General features: G+C 42.0%; 1 protein-coding gene and 1 long non-coding RNA gene across 2 annotated transcripts in view; one reads left to right on the top strand and one right to left on the bottom strand.

Moving 5' to 3' along the window:
• Nucleotides 1–388: 388 nt before the first annotated feature.
• Nucleotides 389–27,012, bottom strand: part of LOC119885549 (A disintegrin and metalloproteinase with thrombospondin motifs 9-like) — a 43,040-nt gene continuing 16,416 nt past the window's right edge. The window contains exons 22-40 of the mRNA XM_038695626.1: nucleotides 26,452–26,613; nucleotides 24,920–25,039; nucleotides 22,944–23,051; nucleotides 22,695–22,862; nucleotides 20,239–20,487; nucleotides 18,865–19,026; nucleotides 18,348–18,524; nucleotides 12,717–12,887; nucleotides 10,326–10,502; nucleotides 8,035–8,205; nucleotides 7,613–7,807; nucleotides 7,029–7,158; nucleotides 6,524–6,618; nucleotides 5,905–5,999; nucleotides 5,603–5,736; nucleotides 5,087–5,178; nucleotides 4,010–4,114; nucleotides 2,685–2,793; nucleotides 389–2,476 (exon numbers count right to left, since the gene is read on the bottom strand). Of these exons, the coding sequence (XP_038551554.1) occupies nucleotides 2,704–2,793; nucleotides 4,010–4,114; nucleotides 5,087–5,178; nucleotides 5,603–5,736; nucleotides 5,905–5,999; nucleotides 6,524–6,618; nucleotides 7,029–7,158; nucleotides 7,613–7,807; nucleotides 8,035–8,205; nucleotides 10,326–10,502; nucleotides 12,717–12,887; nucleotides 18,348–18,524; nucleotides 18,865–19,026; nucleotides 20,239–20,487; nucleotides 22,695–22,862; nucleotides 22,944–23,051; nucleotides 24,920–25,039; nucleotides 26,452–26,613 (2,601 nt within the window). The 3' untranslated portion in view covers nucleotides 389–2,476; nucleotides 2,685–2,703. The remainder of the gene's footprint in view (nucleotides 2,477–2,684; nucleotides 2,794–4,009; nucleotides 4,115–5,086; nucleotides 5,179–5,602; nucleotides 5,737–5,904; nucleotides 6,000–6,523; nucleotides 6,619–7,028; nucleotides 7,159–7,612; nucleotides 7,808–8,034; nucleotides 8,206–10,325; nucleotides 10,503–12,716; nucleotides 12,888–18,347; nucleotides 18,525–18,864; nucleotides 19,027–20,238; nucleotides 20,488–22,694; nucleotides 22,863–22,943; nucleotides 23,052–24,919; nucleotides 25,040–26,451; nucleotides 26,614–27,012) is intronic.
• On the top strand, nucleotides 10,502–11,760 carry LOC119885553. Its single transcript, XR_005441367.1, has 2 exons — nucleotides 10,502–11,448; nucleotides 11,618–11,760. It is a non-coding gene; the product is annotated as an uncharacterized LOC119885553 (long non-coding RNA).

Here is a 27,012-nt window from a genome sequence, read left to right on the forward strand (position 1 = left end):
TCAACGGCAACTTGGCTGGTTGGCAACAAATCGCAGGGCGTTAATTCTAGTTTGTATTCTGAAATCTCCTCAGCAGTGAATTATATTTAATTAGGTAAACCAGTGCTGAAATCTGGTAGATGCCTGATGATTCACTATTATGCAAAAAGATAGGGACTAGATTAGAGCCTGAAAACACATCTGTCAGGTCACAAGCCAGACTGTGATGATTGTAGAAGGTGTGTGTAATGAAGTAGAAGCACTAAGGAGCGAGAATTTTATAATCTGAGTATTAATTTGACTATTGTGAGTTCAGGATTTGTTACAGCTAGTGATGTAGTTGGATGATACACCAAGGAGATACTGGAGCAAAAATTATATATTAGTGCAAGAAGCATACAGGCAAGCGTGTCATGTGGCAGGCATTTTATTTCCTTCTGATCATTGCCTTATCTGATCTCATACATAAATCATGCTTTTCATATGGCAGCACTCTGCCTATACCGTTTATGCAGATATGATAAATAAATGTATTCACAAAATAGAAAATGTGTTGGCAGACAGTTCATTTTATGGCAATACTGCATGGTAATCAATAGTCATTTATGACCAAAGTCTATTTACATTCACATAAAGAAAAGGTGAAATAAATATTTGCATATAAAATAAAGCATATATAATGACACTGTAAGTTGTTAAACTTAATATATTTTGAGTTACCTGATAAACATGCAGCAAATGTGTAAAGTACGTTAAATACACTTATGACACCTGAGAACTCTATTGACTGAACTATAATTCTCACAAGACACAAAATGTTTACTTCCCCCATGTCATTAGAAATAATTTCATACTAGTGTAACGGCAGATTAAGACATTCCCTTTGGCTGAAGTCTGCACATTATCACATAAGGCACTAAAATAGCACCATATGCAGGAAGGCTTATAAAAACAAATATGGCTTCTTCATCAGTTGTACATACAGTATGTACCCTACACACAGTTAGGGCTTAAATAATGTAAGACTAGGTTGGCTGAATTCTTCCTGTCTTTCAATGTTTCTGCAACAACAAAAAATGCTCACAAACTGTATAAAACTGGCTAAAGAGATACGAAAGCATACAGACATATACACAAAAAGTACCCTGATATAGTCACAAAAACAGAAGTCAGAATGCTCTAAGCAGGTGCATATTAGTATGTTTGGACAGACTCTTAAAAACAAATATGGAGAGAAGAATGTGAGGTACAGACGGCAACAGTTTTATGGGCAGCATCTGGACAGAAATCATGCTGTAGGGCCAATGAGCTCAGCAGTTTGAGAGGTGTCTCCAGGGCCCGACCAGTGCATTATATCTCCGGAGTACCTACTGGAATTTTATTGGCCTGAGGTGAAGTCTTTCTTTCCTGAATTCTTTCAAGTTGCTCCAGATAAGATAACCTGTCTGCTCTGTAAAAGCTAAAGGCTAATGGCTCTCTGTGGTCACTGCACGCTACCTGGGAGACATGCAAGAACACAGAGGAATTTGGCTCTTTCTGATGTCTGGCAGGGTAATCTCTACAGCGCCTGTAACCTACAACCTTCTCCTTAGGATCCAGTAATGTGTTCCAGTGGGTTTGTGTTGGCGCGTTTCTATGGGTAAACGTCTCACGATGTTGTTGTTGTTTATTGCTGCAGTTAACAGCTGGAGAGATGCAGGTTTATAATACTGGGTTTTAAATTTGATTGGCTACAAATACAACACCTCAAAAGTAAATTGAGATGAAAAGTGTGCTGGTGAAGGAGGCGTGGAATTTTGTAAACGGCCACAGAGTGCAGCATCCCAGAGGACGTTTCTGGGCAACAGTTGCCCTCAACTGAGAACTGTAAGGATCGATGTACTTGACATCTAAATGGGAAATACAGTCAAACTAAGAAACTGGGACGTTCCCTAAACCAAAATAAAAATTGTCTAAAGGAGCTACTTAATAGCACACAGTGTAAAACAAGACTATCCACGTGTCTGCAAATAGTGCCTGAAGGGATAAAGGGTTATAAAAAAAGACCCATTGATTGGAGACACCTCACTGCCTATGAACAAAAGGACAGGTGACCATCACAACAATGAGATTAGTGTAAAACACAACTGACTGAGTTGGTCTCAAAAGGAACATATGGCTGTAACAGTGTAGCAGTGTGGAGTGATGACAGTACTAACAAGTCCAAATGGCAAATAACCAAATTGGAAGGCACATTCTGGCAACAACAAAAAAAATCTGATAAATGGCAACTGTGTAGTGTTTACACAAACAACAAAAGAGTAAAACTATATTACAATACAAAAATAAATGGAGAGAGTACAATAAATAAGAAATTTTTATCCTGCTATGTACAGTACTTACACCTGATTAATTTACACTATACACACGGGAATAAAAGAGGTCATGTGGAGGATGGTTTTGAGCTCTGATTTTACTGTAGCACCAAAGAGGAGGGATGTCCTGACACAAAGGCCACCTGAAGTGGAAAAAAGACACGCAAACAACACTAACACTTAGTTAGTTACTAATTAAAAACTCATAAACCTGCACAGTAGTAGAAAGACTGGACAAAAGGAAAGATATTCTGCGAATGCAGATCTGGATCACATGTTTTGAATTATGGTGGCAGGGCTAAACTCTTGTGTTATAATTCAATTTTTTGTCATATAAAATGCACCCCCCACCTGTTTGACGGTATTAGATCTATTCCACTGATAGAGGCAGGCTGGAGCCAGAGGATGGAGTACATTTCCCACAGTAGCCTCCGCATATTCCTGACACTCTGCTGCCATCCTGTGGACACAAGAGGAATAACATCAGGTATGCGTGATTCTGCTGCTGCTGCTTAAGTGAACATGAGTGTGTTTTGTAATTATTGTCATACAGGTGCTGAATATGAGAAAACATTTTGTCAAGCACTTTCCCCTGACACTGATCTGAACTGTAAGACAGATTTTAGTTTGAATTGGCTGTTGGGAAAACAAAGCCTTGACAGTGAAAGAATTGGTTGTGCTGCTTCCAAGTTGTATGAGAATGTCATCACTTTGAAAGGTATTTGTGGCAGAGTTGTTTTGCTGGCTCTGAAAGTAGCTTTTCCTTTTTAAAAGGCGCACAAAGACGGAGGCCCACCAGGTAGGAATTGGATAATCACACTCAGCAAAAAACAGAAAATACAAGCTGATTAATCACCAGCACTTCACCAGCCTCATTTACATGCAGCATTATGGGCAGTTTCATCCAAACATCTACGAACAAAAAGGAAATTACATCAGACGAGTACACCAAAAGCTCTATCCCACGACATGAAAGCCATAGCGCGCAGTGAGTGGTTTGTCTGATCTCCTCTGGAGTGCTCTCTCCTTCCCACTGTCACAACCTGGCTTTATTTAAACTGCCTGCAGTGCCCAGAGCGGGCCGGGCGGCTGGCTGGCTATGGATATCAGACTGTGAACACGTTCTGGCATCACAACTGCCTCCTGTTTTCGCCTTGCCAAAAAGCACTCTCCAGCTTGATCTCCATTTCAAAAGCGGAGGGTAGGGGTGCCCTTGAGAGAGCAGCTGCCCAATAAGGGTCCTTTCTCAGTGAGTTTATGGGGAGAAGTGGAGTTGGGAATACAGAATCCACTTGGGATTATGCCCACTTAGAGCTCTGGAGCCAAGAGGACATGCAGAGAGGAGAATAGGGAGGGAGGGATGGAGTAGAAGAGGAAACAGAAGAAACAGAGAAAACAAGGCAGTAAAATTGAGAGTTACAGAAAGGCAGGAACATGTATGTTTAAAATGATTTGATCAGAATAGTTACATTTAAACTTATTACTACTTTATATACTGTATATACTGTATACTGTGTATACATCATGAATAAATGAGGGATTATAATGAGACTTCTGTCACCTTTTTAGATGGTAAAAGCTTCAAAATGTCAAAAAAAAATCTCTAAGACCGTGCAGTTAAAGTTAGCTGTTTTCCCAGGATATGAACACGTAAAAACGTGAAATATTTCTGGTACCTGTGATTTTTGTATATCAGCTACTGCATAGTTGCCCTGGGAGGTCCAAGAGGTGTCCTCAGCCACCTTAAAACCTGTTCCTGAGAGGTTGATCCGAAACTGCCCCTGAAAAAATAGAGAGAGAGAGAGAATGAATATAAATAAGATTCCACCAGATGCATTAGACATTACTACCTCTCACCATGTGCTTTGATAAACAAACTTTGAAGTGTCTGATTTACCGCAAGCAGCACAAAGAAGGAGGAAGTAAAGCACCTAAGGGTCTCAACTCAAATATTTCAAAGCAGAATAAGGGCAAACTGAATTACAGGCAACAGGAGATTAACACAAAATTATTAATTATAACTAATGCAATTCATTAGTAAGGGTACTCTTTTTGATTGATTGTATTAGATGATTAAAAGTACAGAGTAACTCTGTACAGCAGTAGTTCACCAAGGATTAAACCACAATCAAGCCCAAAAGGCTTATTTCTATTGTGGTCCTGCAACATGTAACAAATGACACAAAAACAAAACACCCATCAAGACAAAACATACAATGGCGGAGTGGCACATCCTACAAGCTGTCTTCATAGAAAGAGTGTCAAACATCAACTTTGTCATTGTAAATACATTTCATTTTACACAGCCAACGGTAACTGCATTAGTTTGGTAGAGTTAGCTACGCAGGTAGCACATAGACGATACATGCAAGAGAATACATGAGACTGGCCTAGTTGCTGGATGTTTTGAGAATAAATATTTTTCTCTTCTTTTCAATCAATAACAATTCAGGTTCAAGTGTTTTTGGAATTTCTCATGAAAAACTAGGCATGAACTGCTTCTAAAAGAATGGACACTAATAAAGCTTTTCTGTTGCAGGAAAAGCACAGGTCTCATTAATAACACTAATAACGATGTTCCTAGGCATTCTCATTCTGTGGAATGGCTTATTAGGACACTTAAAAGAACTGAGCCATCATTAATGTTATTAGTTACACTTGTGCTTTTCCTGCTATGACAAGTCAACAGTCTGCTGTGAAAAAGTGCAGTTTCCCCCTCTGGTCATACAATTAACAGCTGCCGTTGTTTTTACCTGTGGACAGCGTGCGGCGCTGTAGCAGTCTCCAGCTGTAGCGAATGGAACACTCTTGCCTTCACGGGTGAAAGCAAACTGCCAATCTGTAGCTGAATAACAAGACAAACAACAAGCTAATCAAGAACCATGTGACAAATGCTGTTCCTGTAGGACCTCAGATGAACTTTTATAATGACAGCCTACATCTGCCATAATGGCCGAGCCTTGTGTTATTTAACTGGTCTAAATCTAGCCTTAGTTTTAGGGTCAGCCTAATATCAGTATAATTTCATCTACTTAAAGCAGTTTCATTTAATCCCCTCAAGCCTTGTAATTGTGTGTTGCTTAAATGAACCTTGAAGACATCTTGAGCCCATTAACCCTCGTGAGCACGGACATAATTAAATGGCAAAGGAAGCTCTTATTTGAGAGTAATGTAGAGTTAACACTGGCGCAGGATGCTGTTGCGTGTGTGTGTGTGTGTGTGTGTGTGTGTGCCATAATCAGACTTTTGCATGTGTATGAGCCACTCACTAATGATGTTCATTTTGCTGAGGTCCAGGCGCACTTTGGAGAAGGTGGTGATACCGGCGGCGGTGTAGTCTCTCCGACAGTCACAATCCTCTCTGCTGGAGCCATTGGCTGGACACTGGGTGGGGTCATTGAGCCTGGTAAACACACACACACACACACACACACACACACACACACACAAAAGATACCAACTTTACTGTTACATGGAATTTCTTCATTTACAGACAGAAAACATTGCCAGGAGTCAGCTGGATTTTGTAATGAAACCGGCTGTTCTCATCGTTATCCTCCTAGCTGTTTACCTGAAGCCAAAGATCTCTGAAAAATTCTCCCTTTCTCCCGTTGTCAAGGTGATGTACTCCTGTGGAGTCTCCGTCTGCATTCCTGCACAGTAGACCTGAGGAGAACAGGGTGGAGGAGGACGAAAAGGAGAAGTGGTAACCAGAGGGAGGAGGAAGAGTCGGGGACCAAGGGTGAAGTAAAGGGATGAAGGTGAGAGCAATCGGATAGAGAAAAAAATAGAAAAGTAGAGAAGAAGTGCAGATTAGGAAAGGAGGAACATTAATGGTGGTGAGGAGGGGAGGAAAAGGAGTCGAACATAAGATGTTATGATGGCTAGAAACACAGAAAGTAAGAGTCTTTTTGAAGGCAGTCAAACAATTTCCTCTGACTGTGTGTTATGAAATGTGCTGAATCTATTGCAACCCTGTACACCAGGCACCATAAGTATGCCTAAACACAAGTTAGTAGAGATGAATTTTAAGGACTTTGTACTGTGGTGCAGGCACATACACAGTCACACAAACACTGTAGCAAAATGTTCTGTCAGTGTTTAAGTTGTCTGAAGGCATGAAGACCCACTCATAAATAAAACCTCTTTTGGCTTTGGATTTCTGAGGTAATACGATCATGTAATGTTACCTTGCGTGCTTTTCCTTGAACATTGAGAAAGTGTTCGCTGTCTGGGAGGGGGCCGTGCGCGCTCTGGACGTCTCGACAGCTAGAAGGCAAATGGCCTTGAAGACCCAAAACAAGTAGAAATAAGTTGGTATACAGAAGTGTATTATGCAAAGATTTAACATACAGGACAGGCACTCAGGCTGTATACACACACGTGTGCACGCATGCACACACAAATTCCAGGAGTTAAGTCAAGTGTGGCAAATCGCTGCATCGAATGAAAGAAAACGAAAAGCCACTCACTCTTTGATGTCCTATCCTACCGTAGGGAAGTAAATACACTGGACAGTGAATCTTTGATGTTCGCCTGGGATCATAAATATTTCACTAAAGGCCAAATCTCTGAGATGACCGGATCAAGTCAAGCCATACCTAATACTCTGGGATGCATTCAGCCGGCTAGTATCTAAACCCTGGTAGCCTTGACCATTGTTAAAAAGAGCAGAGGTTTTCTATCAATACTCACAGGCTGGATTTCTGCAGACTTTTCTGTCCTCTGGCATGGCGTCTAGAGAACACCTATTGCTTTCCTGGCCATCCGTGGACACGCACTGCACCGTCCTCTCCATCACCCCATCACCACAGCTCACTGAACACTGGGGGGGAGGAAGAGAACCATGGCAGTGTGAAAATAAAACTTGTGGATGACAGTCTGTCAGCAGTTTTCATCTTGACAGTCACCCCTTTAAAAAACTGTATGTACAGTTCAATACTGATTATTTACCTATGATTTAATGTCTTGCTTGTATGGCCTCTGTCCTGTAATGTTTTAAAACTAGGGTGGGTCTTGTAAAGCACTTTATAACTTTGTTTTGATAAGTGCTGTATAAATAAAGTTTAGAATCCTTATTATTATTATTATTATTTAGGTTGAAGACCTGTCTGTCTTGCATTTATTAACCTTACAGTCAGTCTTTGATGAATCATAAGGTAAGCTCACAAGCCTCATGATTATATTTTTAGGAAACCAAGACTAAAAACATGCCTCTTCCATCTTGACAAAATACTGATAAATGACCGGACACATTTTAGAACCATGGACTCGCTCACCAGTCCCCAGATTCCAACCCTCCACTTCTGTGGCGGTGGGCACGGGTCCAAATTACAAGGCATGTAGCTCTCAGGGGGGGTCCCGGGGCAGTTGGACAGAGACTGATGGCCGTACTCATAGTTGTCATTCTCCACATGCACCTCGCTGCAGGAGATCAGACGCTGCCGGTAGCCCTGTCCACAGCTGGCTGAGCACTGGAGGAGAGAATAAATCACCAGGTTGAAATAACAAAGGTATTCCACACAGGAAACATGGGTGATTTCCGCATCCCTGGATGTGAAGATGGTTATTTGAATGAACTGTCTTTTTGAAGAGGAAAGAATTGCTTTTTCAGAGCAAACTGACTTTTTTACAATACAGATCTCAAAGAATTTACTGGGACTACATCATTTAAATGCCACACAGCTTCTTCTGCTCTCACCTCTGTCCATTCCCCTGTGATCCAGATTAACTCACAGGCCTGGCTGTTACAGCTCTCCATGTCTGGAGGTCTGATCTGATTCACACAGTACATCTCATGGACCTCCTGCTGGTTGTGGTCCACACACTGCAAGGCTCGCCGTCGGTGGCCCGCCCCACACGACTTACTGCACTGTAGCGGAGACAAGACAGAGACCAGCCTTTTACACAGATGGTAAATCATGTATGAGTGGAAATACGACATGTGGACCTAATTATGTGTGCACATCTGTCCAGCTGCAAACTTTTTGGAAACTGCATGTGCAATTATTAGGTTTAAAAAAGGGAATTCCCACTAATGATGAACGCAAAGAAAGAGCATGGATGAACAGTCTCAGATTTGTGTTTTCTCGTGAAGCATTATCACCACCGCATGATGGGACTACAGTGTAAAGACGTCAAAACAGTAGATAACAGCTGGAAGGAAAGCATTGAGTTGTCGAGCAGAGTCAAAATTCACAGCTGTAAGCAAATGCCTGAAGTCTTAGCATCCAGACTGAATAATCCAGTAGTAATTAACAAGGAATTACATGTTCAGCCTTTCATACCAACATTCATCCATGTCAGAAATCAGACAGATGGAAACCAGTTAACCCAAGTTATCTCTGGTGTCACCTTTTCTTGCCACTGCACGTTCCTATTTGAGAAGTAAAAAAGAAAGGCTAAGACCAACACTATGTGAAGAATGATCTATTGTTTTCTCAGAAAGATAACCTTTTGGTGTCCATTAACTACAGCAAGGATAGAATTAGCTTAACTTAGCATAAAGACTGAAAGCAGCTAAAAACATCTAGCCAGTGACAGGAAGTGACTGCACATGGCTAAGAAATAGTTACAGCAAGTAACTCCCAGTAAAACCACATCTTTTTTTTACTTTGCACAGGGCGACTTCAGCTGGTCTTCATCACTCTTAAAATGTCGAACACTGTCAAACAAGTGAAATACATGGAACTGCTATGAGCTGTGATGCTGTACTGTGCAGTAATAAAACTAACCCTACATGACAGGTACCTGAGTTTCAGGATGTTTAGGTAATATTGACAAAGCTGTCAGCGAAAACATTTCATCCAGGTATGTTAGGCCTATAGAAGAAAGAAAAATATTGGTGTAAGACATCATCTCTGATTTGCGGAGTAAATGTAAGTGGAAAAAAGACTTAAGCATGGTAACCCCTGCCAGGTGAACTGTTGTAATTACCTCCAGCTGTTAATTGGCACACTCAGGCAGGGAGCTCCAAACACTTCTCTAGACTAATTAGACTCTCCTTTCAGAGAAGACATTTCCTGCTGCTCAGTGACCCAGATTCAACTTCACTTGCACACAGTGAAGAAGAACCTCGTGCTGCAGCCGCCTGTTCTAATAATCCCAACTCTCAAGACAGATCTGTAGCCTCAAGCCTACACAAGCATGCTGAATGTTAGTAAGCAGGAAAGTGCCCATTAAATACAGCCAAGGTATGACTGCAACCTATTAAACAACAAGTCTGTATAACTTTGAGGGTTCTCAGTATCAGAGAGCAGATTCTAGATAGAAAACACTATTACACTACATACAGTTTTCAAAACAGTTTTTTTATACTAATATTCAATTATGAAAATCAAGGAAAATAATAAAATACATTTATCAGTAACATTGAATATTCTGAGAACAGTCCACTTTAAACTAGTGAGAAGAGAACAGATTTAAAAAAGAAAAAGAAGAAATACAGGCAAATCTCTCTCTCTCAGAAATAACCAAAACTGTTTGGCAGAGAATATTGTGTGTTCATGTAGATGTGGTTCTACATGAACACACAATATTCTCTGCCAAAAAGTTTTGGTCACTTAAGAAGTTGACTCCGAAAACTGTAGGGCGTTTAATCTAGCTTTTAAGTTGCAACATTGTAATTGTTTAAATAATAAATAACAGTCATGCCTCACAGGTGTGTATCTACTTTACTCGTATTTACCAAACGTGTCAACTGCTTCTGAAAAAGCGAATTAGCCAATCAGCATCAAGACCAGAATTATCCACTTCACAAAGATTCTTGTGCTTTATGGGGGCAAAAAAGGCTGATCATCTGATTTTCATCAGGGGCATGCCATGCAGCAGCTCGCCTCGTCTCCTCCCCTCTGGCCTCAGACAGTAGCAGCGACTAGTGCTTCACCAGATATGAGAAAACTCATCCCCGCCCGGTTTGAGACAGGGTGGTAAAACTACTTATGTAAGCACACAGGTTACAATGCTTTCCTATACAGGCATTCCTCAGCTTACCGTCTGCCAATCTCCTTCTCTCCACCGGTACCGAGAGGGGCACTGAGCGACCCGGCAGGTCTGGCTGGACGCTGGTCTGGATCGCTGCGAGCAGCCGCTCTCTAGCGGGCTCCGTCGGTCTCCATCCTGGCAGAACACCTCCCGACGCTGGATGCCGTCGCCACACGATGCTGAACACTGAAAACAGGAAAGGCAAGCTCTTTGAAAACGTTTATTCAACCTTTAATACTCCGTTAAAGTTTATAGTTTTAGCCTACTGCATATTACAGTAGCATTACGGCTCGTGCGTTTACTGACCTTTACTTACTGGTATTTCTACTTTGTTTGCCTGCTATGATATTTTATTTTTATGTGGTAGGCTATAAAGATAGCATTTATTAAATATATGGAGATATATATGTGGAGAATGAATATACTTGACTAAATTCAACAAATATTTTTAACAGTTGTATTTTATTGTACTTTAGTGTGGTGGTTACTGATTTGGGTTCTAGATGTCTCTTCACCTTTGTTTTGTTTTTGTTGTTGATGTTTTGTGACTCCTTAAGTAATTATGCTCACATTATGTCCAAATGTGGCTGCTATTTAATAGGATGTTCATAGATGTAAATGCAATTTTTCTTTACTAACCAAAGTGTGAGGCACTGGCATTTCAACGATTACACACATGACTTGGCATTATTACAATTTTTTATTAGTACTATTAAGCAAATATGTAATGTTTATAACTGTTACCGATACTACTGTTGTTTTTCTACGGGAATGTGAAGACATTCAAGTTGGAGCCTGGAAAGTGGATGGTTTTGTGAAACTGTGTCTAAGCTGCAGCAGCATTGTTTTCAATCAAAGAGTGACTTTTTCTGCTCTAATACACAACTCAAAACACAGAAAACACAAAGAACGGGCGAAGGACAACGACTCCCTTTTGTTTTCTGCCAGTTCTGTTCAGCTGTTAAACCAGATGACTTAAACAATCACATTATATAAGCAATGTATACATTTGGACTTTTTTGTGTATATTTATGCTTTTTGAAGGTGATATTTAACAGTAACTTTCTTGTGTTTTTCTCTTTTCAGACATGTGTTGATGGTTCTGAACAACCTGCACTGCACTGATGTTAATGTAATGCTAATGAATGACATCATACATATATTATAATTTATGTAGCTTTGAAGTCAAGGGGTTTTAGGGTACATTATGAGGAAGATTTGGAGTAAGACCGATCTCTGTTTGTGTCAGTGTATATGGGAGAGACTTGAGACCACCACCATAACTGCTTCCATTTTTGCAGGTTTTAGGGAGCGAGAAGTGATCAACAGAGCCAGATGATCAAGCTGAGGTGACATCTGATCACTGGATGTGTTACAGCAGCTTAACATTTCTACATGAATGTATACAAATACACTAGTGTCTTGCAGACACACTGTGACACAACTTTCCATATTTTGTCATGTATTATCTGCCATCTTGTTTCAGCAGTTGAACTGCTAGGCAGCCTAGTGCACCATGGGTAATCATGCTGTACTTGACTAAGAGCCTCGTGTGGAGTGTAAGCTTCTCCTGGCAAGAGTCCTGCTCCACAGCTGTTTAGAGCAGACGCACATCCTCTCTGACGTTTGGAGCACAGATGTGGCTCCGTGCTTGCACTCTTGGCCAGTGGGGTGAATTCAGAGAAACGGGACACGAGGAAAGAGAGAGAGAGAGAGAGAGAGAGAGGGAAAAACAGATATAGAGAGGGTTAAGGGAGGGAAAGGAAAAGCAACAGGCTCTCCAATAGCCCAAGTGCAGGTTGTGAGTGTGTCTGGCATGATGACGTTAGCGGATTGCCTCTTTCGTAGGGCACTCAAAGAAAAGACAAACATGTGGTTCCTATTGGGGAGGCAGAAGATAGAGAGGAAAAAAGAGAAAGAAAAGTGTTCAGTGGGAGGAAACAGCATCAGTCAGAGGAGAAAAGGGACAGAGAGGAGAAAAAAGTGAGGACCAGAGGAAGAGGAAATATAGGGATGAGAGGATCAGATTTACACTGTCTTGTCTTAACATCAGTTAAGTTTGGATCAAAGAGTAGGGTGCACATCCCTCCTGCTGTCACTTTACAGTGAAGTCGTGGCCCCTGCATGCATACACTACCTCCAAACCCCTGTTAGTAGCCATCCCAGGTAACCTTGCAAACCACTATGTGATGTGTAAAAGCACCCTCGCTTAGTTAGTGGCCTGGCATGGTGCATAACTACAGTCAGGTTTAGTCGCAGATGTTTTCACACACATGCACATACTTGCCAACAAGCTGGTAAGCATTAAAGTGGAAAGAGGGGAGGGGGGGGCTACATGTCTGGCAGTGTGAGAACCTGAGTGGCAGAGGAGTGTTTTATAGCAGGGTCAAAGAGTCCTACCTCTCTCCAGCTGCCAGTCTTCCACTTGGGACACCGTCCACCTCGGCAGCGCCTCTGCTTGCTCGGTTTGGGGGACAGAGTCTGGCAGTTTTCCTCTGGGACAGAGCGGCCTGACCCGGTCACACAGCTCACCTTACGAGACTTGAACCCTCTTCCACAGGAGGCAGAGCACTGCAGGAAATCAAATGGAAGAATGTATTAAATTGCAATCAAAAGGTGTGTTTTGTGTTAAAGTACACGTGTTTTTTTGGGCCGGGGGGTGGTCAGCATTATTAAAGTCAAACAGCATTACTGGGACTCACAATGCACATCATTTGTTGAATGTCAATTGAATCTGAATATGCATGATAACAAATAGATGACAGCGCAGCTATAGATAAAGTTTAAGTATTTATTGAACAGGTAAATGTCGATCATTTTGTGGATCTTTTTGACTCAAACAAAAAAAGCAAACAAAAAAAGCGACATGAGACACAGTTACACGTGGGTAGCTAGTCCAATGGCAAAGCGTGCCCGTTCAACCCGGCAGCAGTTTGTTTCATCTCCGGGTTCAATGAGTCACTGGAAGTCTAACTCAGTGTGACAGGCAGACACACACACACAGCAGCAGTTACAGGAGGGAGTGGAGAAGGGCTGGGCTGTGCTCAGATAATCAAAGGGGGCGTTGCATGTGGGGATGGATGGGAAGCGACAGGCTCAGAGTTGAACGAGTACAGGGCCCAGCATGTGGTGTTGTCCTGACCAGCAAGGGACTGTACTAGACAGGAACATGCCGTGACCTCTAACCCCATTCAGAGGGTAGGAGGGCTCTTGAAAGGAGGGGCTAATGAAATGCTTATACCCATTTTAAATGCGGGCATCCCTATTTGATTTGTAACGCACTAGATATATTCAAATTATTCTTGTTGTTGGTGATGGTCTGTGGATTGTCGATTAATTCGATCAGTAATTGTGATTCAGTTTTGTGTTTTGCCAAGAAATAAATGAGTCATTTCCACATTGTGTGATTCTTGTGCAGATATTGTTGATATTATTGTGCTTCAAATTTAATAAAAATTACAAGACTGACTTCATGGTTGATGTAATAAGTCACTGACAAAGATGAACACAAGGTGCTTTACCACATTTGTTTCAGATGGAACTGTGGAGCGCAAGTCTGTCATCACAGGGGAAATTAGGCTTTCAAAGGTTCAAATCATTAAAAGGAAACCACTGTTATGTTCAAACGTCTGGTCATTCCTCAAGTGTTTTACATACTTTTTTTACAATGGCTTTCATGCTCTTGTACTGTGCTGAAATGCCCTCAGAATACCTTGAGAATCAGTCCAAATGGGTCAAATTTGTGTTTTATCATCCCTCCATCCCCCTGCTGGGTTCATTCAGTTTGCCCACAAGTTCTCTGGGATTCTGTAAGTATCCAGAGAAGTTCACTAATACAAACATCACTGCTCACACATACTTGAAATTAACATTTCCCACTTGATCGGATAAAAAATACACTATATAAACAACTTTATTTGCATCCATTTTATTTGCAGACGGGAATCACAGGGTTGGCAGTTCGATCCCCGGCTCCTCCTGTCCACATATCGAAATGTCCTTGGCCAAGACACTGAACCAAGTTGCTCCTGATAGGCAGGCCAGCCATCAGCGTGTTTGTGTGACTGAGAAGCAAATATATGTGCACTCCTTTTACCATAATGCTACGTGGAAATTAAACAATGTCAAACACTAGTCTGATCATTACAATCCATGGACATGAATATATAAAATGCATCATACAACTTTAATTATAAAAATCCAGACAGGCGAGAAACCACCTTAAATCCACCACTTTTCATCATGTCAGCATAGGGTTTGGGAATCCCATTCAACTCGCCCCCACCCCCCTGCTCCCCCATGGGATCACAGCAATTTCCCAGAAGTCTTTCTGTGCTGATGGGACGAATGGGAAGGGGGCCCCTCCCCAGATCAAACGTAACCCTTAACCCACAAATACACCACTGCATTGTCTTGTGGACACCCCCCTCCTCATTTGAGTCGCTGGCCCCTACATTGGTACACTGTCATCAACCCGCATTACACCAAAGTAGAGGGGCCTGACAGAAAGGGACAAAGGGGGCTGGCAACTTCATAGCGGAGCACACCCCACCAGGCATCCCAGAAAAAGCCGGGGTAGGCATTAAGAGTGAATGAAATGGGAGGTATATTGAGGCATTGTCACACAGGACAAAGATTTTACCTTGATGGAAAGAGCTTTGAACTCCTGACACAGACGGTAAAAACATGATCGCTCAAAGAGGTCAGCAGAGGCCCTGACCACATAAAATAACAATGATTATTGCTCAGTGATTTGTGCGTTTTCATTCAGGAAAAAGACCCTGTTGAACAGCTCGGCATCGGCTATTTGCCAGACCTCTCTTTTTAAATCTTTTAGCTGAAGTCTAAAGGTTAAACACAAAATAATATAGTAAAATACATAAATATTTCAATATAAGGCTTAGGAGCAGGTCTAAAATGTTGCAAACAGCGAGGTTATTCGCGTAATGAATGTTGTTAGAGGTTGGTACTTTCATATCTGTTTTCAGTTTTTGACTTTGTTGGACAACCGGTCTGTTTGAGTTGCCAGCAAGTTGTAAGTTGTTAGTCTGAAGTGATGTCGCCTGCTCACTGCATGTAACAAAAATGTAAGTAACGCTTTAGTAACGCCGCAACATACAGAGTAATTCTTTCCAATTTATAGTGTAATGTTTTACACTGACTGTGTACCAGTAGAGTACATACTGATACATACATGTAGGTACAAGTGCAGATTTAAAGTGAAGGGGGTAACAAAATGGGAACTTGTAAAATAATTTATACTGTATTTCTTTTTTAACCTATTCTAATATTACAGGGTACATAAGTGTGACCATATTGAGAGCCACACACTGGTAATAAACGAGCGCTCACCATCAGCATTTGCTGATCAAGTGAGTGGCAGCAGATACCTTCTTCTGTTTCAGCTTTTGCTGAGGGAAGCTTAGTAAGTGTAAATTGTTTAATATTAGATACCAAATAAATACTAAATTATTTTTAAATTCCCAGATTGTTACCCCCTTGTTCCCTAAATGCGCATCTTGTTGCCTTGTACCTACATGTATGAAGCGGTACGTACACTACTGCTACACCATGCAAAAAATTACACTTTAAATTGTGAAGAATTGCACTGTATGTTGTGGGCCGTAAAAGTGTTACCGGAACGTTTTGTTCAAATAAGAATGAAGAAAAGCCTTTAATAGTACCTCTACTTCACTTTAATCGTCCTTTTCTGGAAATGAACAGAAATCCAACAAATCCATAAAAAATTAAATATTGACATAACATTATAATGAAGTAACAATAAATACAAGTAATTACATAAATGTACAGAAATCTTCTTCAAACACAGACTAATACTGCCATTTGTGAATAAGAGACATACAATATACTTATTTCAAGAGCCTGTTGATATGGTGTTTGATATGTACTGCTATTTGAACCAAGAGGTTGACCACATGGAGTCAAACTGCTTAGACTGAAAAATGAAGCTAAACAGGAATAGGGTTAGGATGTACTGTGTTAATACTCTTTCTGGTTTCACTGATTTTACACTGCCTTGTAATCACACGTGGGAGTCATTATGAGCCATAGTTCTCATTAGTAAATGATGTGTGGTAAAATATGTTCTCACTGCTGTGTTAACAGGCCCTTAAAATAAGGTGTGATGTCAATACAGACATTTATGACCAGGAGGAGTCAACTGGGTGGGCTGCAGGCAAAGTTGCCCCTAACCACAGATTCTGGGTCAGTTTTCATTGTCCTCAGCGGGATGGTAAGCATTACAAGGTGGGAGATGACATACACCCTGGATCTGTGTTTAGGGCCAACAACTGCAATGGGTAGCCTCAAAACAACTCATGCTTAATCTTAGCCAGCCAAAACCCCTCCAGTGCAAGGGAGAGAAAGATACGGCAGGGGGGCAATCAAAACAGAGACTGAGGTAGACACATTAGGTTGGCTCAGAGTAAGAGCTCTGGATACAAAACACTATTAACTTCCCCTGTGGTCACAGGTATCACGTGTTCAAAGTACGCCATCAGCCCATTCTCGTGAAGGTTGTTCGATGGACATTGGCAGACAATTCAACATTATTTCATCATATCTGTGATACATGTTGCATTTAGCTGATCAAGCTGATCAATCCACTTACTGCTCATGGATAGAAGTAAAAAGTACAGAAAAGGCATCACCAAAGAGCAATGTGCCACAATAAACACCTAAATGAGCAAAAATGTGATGGTTCATTTTTGATATTTATATCTTATGTCTCCCTTGTTTGGCCAAAGCACCACTGTAGTGTAGGTTATCATAGTTTAATGGCTAGCTGAGTTGTGTTCTGTTCCAAGTGAGGTATTGTTGAGCATAGCATATTTAGCAACTCCAAGTACTTACTGTACAAAGAAAACAATAACTAACACAATATAAATACACTCATATCAAGCACCTTTGGAGCAGAGAGTTTTAAACCTATTGTCTTGGCCACACTAAGGAAATCTGGGTCAAAACCCTCTGCCAAACTGGAATACAATAGCTATTAGTTGTAATTACCACAAACTTGGTGAGACACTTTATTTTACAGCACTAGTACAGCTGCTGTTTGCTGGTGTTTACTACTGATACTGGACGTTTCAGGAACTTTTGAGTCAACATATTCATGCTTGAGTGTCATTATACTTATGGGGCAACACCACTGTTGGTTTCATAGCAGAGGGTAAATACATAAACTGTAAAATAAAGTGTCTAAATACGATTAGTAACTTCTCTAAAAAAACACATGTGCCTTGAGACAAATTGAATTCTTGATACAATAGCCATTTCAAAGATGTAAATAGTACAAAGATGTATGTATAGTACACAGCCCAAACACAGTCCTATCTACGTTGATGCAACTATATTGTGGGCCATTCTTTGGATAATAAAAGAACAAGGCATCTTACTGTATATTCCTGATATACAAAAACATTCAACAGTATTTGCATATGAACAACGATTGGCTAAATGTGCGAATACAAAGAGCTAAGACACAAAATAAATCACTTCTTAAAGTTAATGCTATATACAAAAGATAAAAAGAAAAAAATATCTTAATAAATTATCTTTAAAAACAATATCTTACAAAACTAACTTTGATTGAAATACAAATTGATCCTGAATTTTTCAAATACTAATACAAGGCTCAACAACAGTTTTATGGTAACTAGGACTGACAAAAATGTTTTTATGGTCACAGCTGTCACTGAAGTGTTTTGTGATGTTGTACTCTTTTGGCATTTTGCAAGCGAGTGTATCTTTGCCATTTTTATGTGCAACAGAAATTAACTTTCCAAAAGTCTTGCGGAATTGTTGACCAATCGCAGACATCAAAGAAGGAGCAGGAAGTGGAGGAGGTTAAAAGTAAAAGTAGAGAAGCGGGAGTGTAATTTCTCCAGTGCAAATGCACCATAGTCATCCTGTCCCTTTAAGACTGTTTGTGAAAGAGTAAGACTACAGGTATTTGAAAAAACTGTGAGGTTGAAAAAACAAGGTATAAAGTATTTTTTATGAGCGTACCGAGCTCCATGGGTCTGTGTTCCAGTGGGGGCTAGACGGGCACGGCTGAGTATTGCACTGCTCACGATCTGGTGGCTTGTCATGGATCTCGCAGCTCAGATCATTGAAACGTTCGCCGTTTGGACGCTGACACACCACCAGCCTCGTCTTTATCCCACCGCCACATGGCTTGGTGCACTGAAGACAGCAGGAGGAGAGGTTGTGTTTTACAAATGGGTTTGAGGAAAAGGTTTTTGAGTGTGAAGAAAAAAACTGGGGGCATTTTTTCAAGTGAAAATATATCTGTTTTGCATGAAGCATGGGGAATGGGAGCCTGAGCCTAAGCTGATTTCTAATGCATTTCCAAACCTCCACACAAAGCAACTTCTGCATCAGTCAAAGCAATTATTCAACACAATGAGCATCCCAGAGTTTACAATTATCTATCTAAGCTAGTCCAGGATCTCTAAAGGAGACTAAAGAGCCATTGGTAAACTGTAATCTGATGTAAACAGCAGTAAAGTGGTGCCAGTCTTACCTCTCCCCAGTTGCCATAGATCCACTGTGGACATGGCCCTGACTCACAGGATCGTTGCTCATTGGGCCGGCTGCGATCCTCACAGCTGTTGGCAGGGTACCCATTCTCATCCTGGCACACTACTACACGCCGCTGGAAACCTCCTGCACATGTGCTGGAGCACTGTTATTACAGAGAGCAAAGAGTGCACACCGTCAAATAGATGGTTCTCACAAACAGATGCTCAGATGCAAACAGATACAAAGTACTGAATCGACGTGCCTTTGTGTACATACACTAGTAGGTTAAATGCACACAGTACTCATAATGAATCAAAGTGCACAACGAGGTATATGTAGTGTGCACACAAAGCCCTCACTTTCAGAGAACAATGCTAAGAGACATATCATGTCAAATAACTGACCATGTCTGCTGCTATATTAAAATACATATCCTCAGGACAGAGGAAGGAAGAGTCACCAGAAATAGCTATTTCCCAGTCACAGTATTTAAAGGTCAAAGTTATCTTTGGTGTTACATCACAATGGCTAAGGCCTTGTCTTAATTAAAAAGAGTGCAGGGCCTGGAGAACTGAGCCTCACTTCAAAAGTGTTTGTCAAGATCAAGGCCAAAGTCTGCCTGAGGTTACAAGATGCATTGTAAGGAGAAAATAACTGGTTCACAAACTGCTGTAAGAAATTGCTGGACTCATTTACATTTGTGCTTAAAACAACACCGATGTCCCTGCAACACAAGGAACATGGAGAATTCTTGGCATCACAAATTTAATTTAAGGAATAGTTTGACATTTTGGGAACTACACTTATTTACTTTCTTGCTGTGAGCAAGTTGAAGATCTGCATTACTCATGTCTTTATGGTGAATATAAAGCTACAGCGGGAAGCTGGTTAGCTTAGTGTAGCACTGTAAATGGGGAAAGTCTAGCGTGGCTCTGTCCAAATGTAATAAAATCTGCTTAATTTTCTCATCTAGCCCTCATCAAGAAGTTTACTAAGCGCATTTCCCAAATTTAATTAACTCCTGTGTAGACTAACCATTAATTCAATCAATAGAGGGCTACTTTAGCAGTTGGATAAATACAGAAAGTGACTGCATAAAATGTTGTGATAGTGCAGTCTGATTTCACAAGAGTCTACTTCTCTGGTAATCATTTGTCACTATTGCAATGCCAGAAAGAAAGTCACTAACAAAGGAAAAAGACATGGTACACGGTGTGTGCATGAAAATAATGGCCTTCAACAGCTCCAGTTGTAGAGAAGTTGTAGGATTTCTATGGTTGCACAAGATTAAGCACAATATTTCAGATGTCAGGCCCCAGAGAAGTGGGTTTGTTGAGCGCTGTGATCTGATGATGCCGTGTGTAAGATGTCTCACCGCGCCCCAGGGTCCAGTCCGCCACTGGTGAGATTGGCTACGGGGCAGGTTGTTCCTGGTGCTGGTGTTCGGTGAGGACGGGAAAGGTCGGGACTCACTGGAGTGGGACGGGCATTGAGACATAGCGCAGTCCTGCTCTGTGGTAGGACGATCGTCTGGGTCACACTCATTAGCATTCACTTCTTGGTCACTGAAGTTGACGCACAGTACCTGCCGTGTCGTCTTCCCTTGGCCACAGGTCACTGAGCACTGAAAACGCACACATACAGAGTATAAATACATATGCTCATATGCACCTAGATGCAAACAAGCACAGTCATACAAACACACTTGAAGAAAAGAGTCATTATTACATGAGGCATTTGAGGCAAAACTATGAACCATTCATTCCGACCTGCTTTTGGTATAAATAGCTCAACATAGTTGACCAGATTTGGCCCTTTAACCACCGTTTTACAGAGGTTTGACAACTTTGAAATAAAAGGGTGAACATGCATTACTATGTGGAACTAACTAGCAGAGTTTCAGGAGCAGGACCACACGTCAACCACGCAACTCCCGTTATTTCCATAAATACCCATCTAACCCATCTCCTCTACTTTGCTCTCACATTCTGCACCCCACACACACACCTTTATCTTGTTTCCTCATCTCTGTCTTCCTCTCCGTAGGTGCTTTGTTATTCATTATGAGGGGGTCGTCATGCCCGGGTGCTATGGCGGATCTTCCCTATGATAGCTTCCCCATTACGCCTCAGATCCAGAATCCAGCATGTGCAACCCTCACACTTTTTGTTTTGTTAATCAATAAATAATCTATACGTATCTGTTGATGGTGTGGTCCTTGCGAGTGAAAAGAATCATTTGGAGTTATGATGTGACTGCCATGATTACTAGTCTTCCCTCATTCTTTAAATTCTGCTATCTATGGGATTGAGTAAGTAATTGAAAATCTGACCACAGGTGACACTTGACTGGAGAAAGAGTGCTTCACCTTCAGGCTCAGCTTTCTTTTCCATGTGATGGTCTGGAAGAATGCCTGAATGACAGATTCCAATATACTTTGGCAGCAACTAATTCCCAATTCGGGGCAGCAACAAACTCCCAATTCAGTGACCTGTTTCCCATTGCCTCAGATATGGAGGCGTTGACGCAACCAAGGTGAAAGCTCTCCACTACTTGGCTGGGCCTTAAAAAACTGCCACAAAACAAATTTCGCAAACAAAGAACAATGACAATGCTCAACCTTGCGAGGGTCCAACGCCAACTGAAAGCGGTCTTGACTTGGTGTCGAGGATGCTGTCACAGTTCTCATTCCAGTTAAACATGGCATGTAACAAATGGCCATGGCTCCGGCACAGGCAGTATCACCTCAATGGACCCAAGTACACATCTTTCTTTTTAGGAAAGTAACACAAGCACTAAGCACTAACGGTGTCTCAGTCCCCCATAACATAGTCCACATTCTGTTTAGCTTTCTTATGCAACAGCCTCGACAGGGATTTGTGATTACACTGTCCAGAGGTTTACACTGCTCTGTCACAATGTTATGGATTTCACATGATTTTAGATATTGTAAGAAGGTAAGTCGACGTAAGTTATGTGATAGTAAATTAAGCTGTTGGATAACATACTGTAGGCTGTACAGGCCCTGAGAACAATAACAAAACTCATATTGGAGTGTTCTGGCAATTGTAAGATAAAGAAAGCTATAGTGCTTTGGGTTAGTAAATCTAGTGTGTTTGGCTGTGTGATAGTTTAATGTTTTTATATCCCAGTGCCGACTTTAACCAGAATGCACACTAACCAATGGGGCCTCTGAAATCTTGGCCTTGGGGTGAACTATTTCCTTTGGGAGGGGGTCAATGAGTGTCTTTGGTTTGGTGATACGCATGTGTTTGCGTGTGTGTTTGTGTGTATGTGGACATGTGTGCCTGTATATGGTGACCAGACCTGCAGTCTGGCTGTACTGTATTACCAGGAATCTGATGAGAAACATCTGTAAACAACACTGGAGCCCCTTGCATCTCCCAGCTCCAGAAATGTGTGCCTCACTCCAATTCTCTCTCTCTCTCACACACACACACACACACACACACACACACACCTTCTCTAGCCTCATTCCAGCACTCCACCAGCCTTCGACACACACTTGCCTTTCAGCTTCCTCCCTGTCTCCACATCTTTGCTCACACAAACATCTTCGTAGCGTGTGCAGACACTAATTGTCAGTGTAGGTAAAAAATAAGGTAGAGTGTAAAGGCATAAATAAACCTTGCAGGAAGACTCAACATCTGGACAGCAATAGTGACAACAACCAATTTAGGTTAATCAACAGTATTGTCTCTCAGTATAATGAGACGCAGATCTGTGGGAAAATGCTTATTGAATCAACTCTTTTCAAAATTTCCATATATTTGACACTGAATAAATGATGACAATAGTAGCTTTTCTTACCACTGTCCATTCCAGCACTTTCCACTGTCCGCAGGCCACTACTGAGCACACTTCTCTGGCAGGGGGTTTTGGTAGATGGGCGCAGGCCGACTCATCTGCCACTCCACCCTGGTTGTCACGGCAACTCACATAACGCATCCGCGTACCTTTGCCACAGCTGGCACTACACTGTTGTGCAGAGGAGAAAGGTTAAGAAGCTGAAATCCATTAAAAAGACAAATGGATTGAGGGTGTGGCAGGACAACTAACCTGGGTCCAGGAACCAAAACGCCACTGGGTTTTGTGGCCCTGGTGGGAGGGGACTTTGGTCCCTGGGGGAACAGGGTGGCTGCTGGGACACTGGGCCAGTTCACAGTCCTGTGGAAAGGGAGGACACATACACCCATTCATGCAGTGATTAACAAAATGAATATACTGTAACAACATCTGTCCCTGACCACAAAATACCACGAATATCAGAGATAGCTCCTCTGACATGGGACAGTCATTAACAACTTAAACTATATTCCTCCACCGCTACATTGGAGAGTAGTTGTGTGTTTCCCATCAACCCTTTTCCCCACCTTACCAAAACAACATTAACAGGGTCTCCCCCCCCGTCAGTTCAAACTATGGATTGTGGCAGTAAGCCACTCAGCATAAAGCCCTGATCCCTGTCATAACAGGTCATAGTGGAGTGGTATTCAGGGCTCCAATGCCCATGCTGGCGTGGTTGAAAACCCCACCCCTAATCCACCCCCTTGTCCATCACCTTCCGCCCTTTCCTCTCTTTCCCCCCATGCCCTCTGGTGCCCTCTGACCCCCAGTCTCTAGGAATGAGGGCCTTAATTGGGTCGTACAGGCCCTGAGGAGGCTCCAGATTCCACGCTCCACCTCCTAATGGAAGCAAATAGTCCTCAAGGCAGCGCTTAAAGTAGCTTCACGGACACTTCCTGTCACACAGACATTATACATGTAGACTTACAAAATATGACAGATTTTATGATGATCATGTTGTATACCGCAGCTTTCTGGATTTCACAAATGACTAAATAGGCCCAAGCAGTGTTCATAACTGTTCAGCCGTTATCTGATCTATGCATGGAAGTGCTCGAGCAAAGCATCCACCTCTGTCCTCCTTGTGCTCCGACCTCCATCCATTTATCTGTCCCTCTTTTGCTAAGGCCTGCTTGGTGGCCGGTGGTGGTGGGACTGGCGGCCTGGTGGCCCACTTCATGGCTGGCTGGTTAGAATCACAACGAGGTGGGGCGACTGCTTCAGGGTCACTGACTCTGCCGGCCCAGGCACCGGAATTAAGAGCCACTGCGACTAGAGGGGGGCCTCATCCTGAGCCTGCATGCTCAGCCCTCTGAAATGGGTTTACGCCCCACGCTGACCGAACAAACTCTCATTCAGCTCAAAATAGGTTTCTTTGGTGTTTCAGTGTCTCTGTGTGTATGTCGCACACAGATACACATTTGCACACACTTAGACAGCGTGAACAATTCCACATGTAAACCTGAGTGAGCAAAACTCTCCAACATCGCACTTTCTCAGTCTGTATTACCAGTGGATAGAGGAGATAAGAACCAAATATTTGAAGCTGTAGCATTACTCTTCAACTACGCTGCTGTTAATGTTAATAATTAGTCATTTGAATAACATCCAATAAATGTAACTTATTATATATTTCTGTGAATTATGATTTACTTATTTACTTAGGTCTTTAGTCAAGTGTCCAAGAACAGCTGTCACAACTAAAGGATGTTTTGAAGCTAAGGCATGGGCCAGATTCAAACTACGAGTAAATACTTATAAGACAAAGATGGCTTCTGCCAGACGCTGTGTCTTCAGATCAGAGTATTCTGAAGAATAAAACAGTTATCAACGTTTGGGCTTTCTTTTGGTGATTCTATCTGAGAGTTGTGTCTCTCTATGTGGGCAGAGTGAGGCTGGTATAACTTCCCCTTCTGTCTTTCGATCTAGACCAGACTAGATCAGACAACATAGCTTTATTGAGACCAGGTGGGAAAGAAACGTGTGTGTTTGTAGTGTGTTTTTAATGTCAGTGTGCATGAACGTGGATGCTTCCTTCTGTCCTCACAGTATGAATCAGTTTGAGACTCAACCATGGAACAAATGAGGAAGAGATAAAGAGATTGGGAGCAGCTGAGAGAAGAAGATAGGGTTAGTTAGAGATAGGGAGAAAAGAAGCAAGGAAGGAAGGAAGATAATGCCCTCCTTACCTGGGTGTCAGTGGGTCGGGTGGCAGCATTACATTCAGTGTCATCCATGACAGCCCCATAAGAGCCAACCACACACTTCACCGCTCGCATCTGGTAGCCTGGCCCACACGAGGTAGTGCACTGGGTTCAAAGAGGGAAAAAAAGGAGTGGTGGGGGAACATTAGCAACAGTGAGCTGAGGAGAAAATGCAGAAAGGGGCGAGGAAGGCAAGCAAAAAACAGATAATTCATCTGAGCCAACAAAGCAACTCCCACACACGAACAAATCAAAAAACTGTAAACCAGGCATAGCAAATAAAAAGCCTTCTTTTACCCCTCCACTCCCCCGACAAACATCCCAAGATCTCAGTTTCAAGCAGATAAAGATCAAGTGGCTCAAAGATCAAAAACAACCTTTGCTTATATACATTGCACTTGCCTTACTTTTTTTCAGCTATAGCCAAGTCAGAGGGTACCAGCCCACACTCTCTTCTGCCTCACTGCCACCAATGAAACAGGGTCAAACTTCTATGGCGGCAACTTCAACTACCGTTTGACCACGCTTCATTAAACAACTTCAAATATACTTTAACGTGCGCACATCCTCTGATGGGGGAGAGGGGGGCATGAAAATATCTCACATTTTTGGGTGTTCAGTTCTCTGTACACACACACAAATGAGACCGAGCCTGCTCACACAGACACTATATAATGTATGCATAACCCTATATAATGTTTTGCAGACAAACATGCCTACCCAGATCTTCCATAGATTTTGTATATTTATTTTGGCAGGATGTGCTCTGTATCTAAACAGACGAGAGAAAAGGGGACAGTGCTAAATGATGAGCTTAGTTTATCTGTGTTCTCCCCTTGGTTTACATCTGGAGAGAATTCATCAGAGAAGCAAAATTAGTTGTAGACATCAACCTCTGTGCTGCTTCTACATCTACATTTATTCATTTAACTGACGCTTTTGTCCAAAGCAACTTACAAATGCTATATGTCAGAGGTCACATCTCTGGAGTAACTACGGATGAAGTGTCTTGCTCAGCGACACAGTGGCGAATGTGTCACAGTGGGGGATTGAACCCAGGTCTCTCACACGAAAGGCATCTGTGCCATCACCTCCCAGTATTACATTAACTTAACTGTCATTGCAACAAGTGCTGAGACAACAATGTAGATTAGCAACCAACCACAGTGCATGTGCAGGGTAATGTACATATGTATAGAGGTAATATATAAATAATAATGAGGGGTAGATATTACCTATATATAAAGAAGAGTGGCTGCAGATCATGATACCCACAATAGTCTCTTAAATGCATTCGAAAAAACACCACTTCATGTTCTGATATGAAGAATTACATCAATCACAGCTGTACAATACAGTATTGTAAAGAGCACCCAATATGGCTTACGAAAGTGAACTTTCCAATCATAGACCAAACAGAGTTATCATCTTTCCCACTGCATTAGTACCCACCCTCTTTCCCCACAATTTTTGACAACAAAGTATGGCGCATAATATACACTATTGTTAACACTCACTTGTCCCCAGGGTCCAACCTGCCAAGAGGCACACTCCTGCTGCTGGCATGTCTGCACAGACTCAGGTTTTGCTGAGCCACAAAAGCGGTCATCTAAACGGTCCTCACCAAACTGACACCAAGTCTGACGGTGCTTATAGCCTTTCCCGCACGTCACGAGGCACTGAAAGGACAATATTTCAGGTTTTAGAGCTAGATACATATACAGCATATTACACGAGCACCGGTTGTTGTTCATATCAGAGGAAGATCACTTGGTGTTGTGGAGAGCGGGATATGAGGATTACAAAACAAATGGCAGTTGGAAGGGACCAAAAGACAGGGCAAGAGTGTTTATTTATGTGCGAGTACAGTGTGTATGTATACAGTGCAGTGTAGGTGTTTAGCAGAACCACATGGGAGATCTGAAATATTCCTGGAATGCAGCCCAAATCTTTGCAAGCTCCTCGCTCTGCAAAGTGTAAACTGTACAGCAGTTATTTACGATCTTACCCTGCAATCAGTGATTTCCCAACACTCACTATAGTGGAAGGAGAGGACTGGTCAACTCTCCCAAAGTTGA

Source organism: Micropterus salmoides, unplaced genomic scaffold (assembly GCF_014851395.1).
Source record: "Micropterus salmoides isolate LMB-PRFRI ecotype aquatic unplaced genomic scaffold, ASM1485139v1 Ms_hic_scaffold_4, whole genome shotgun sequence".
NCBI classification, from domain to species: domain Eukaryota; kingdom Metazoa; phylum Chordata; class Actinopteri; order Centrarchiformes; family Centrarchidae; genus Micropterus; species Micropterus salmoides.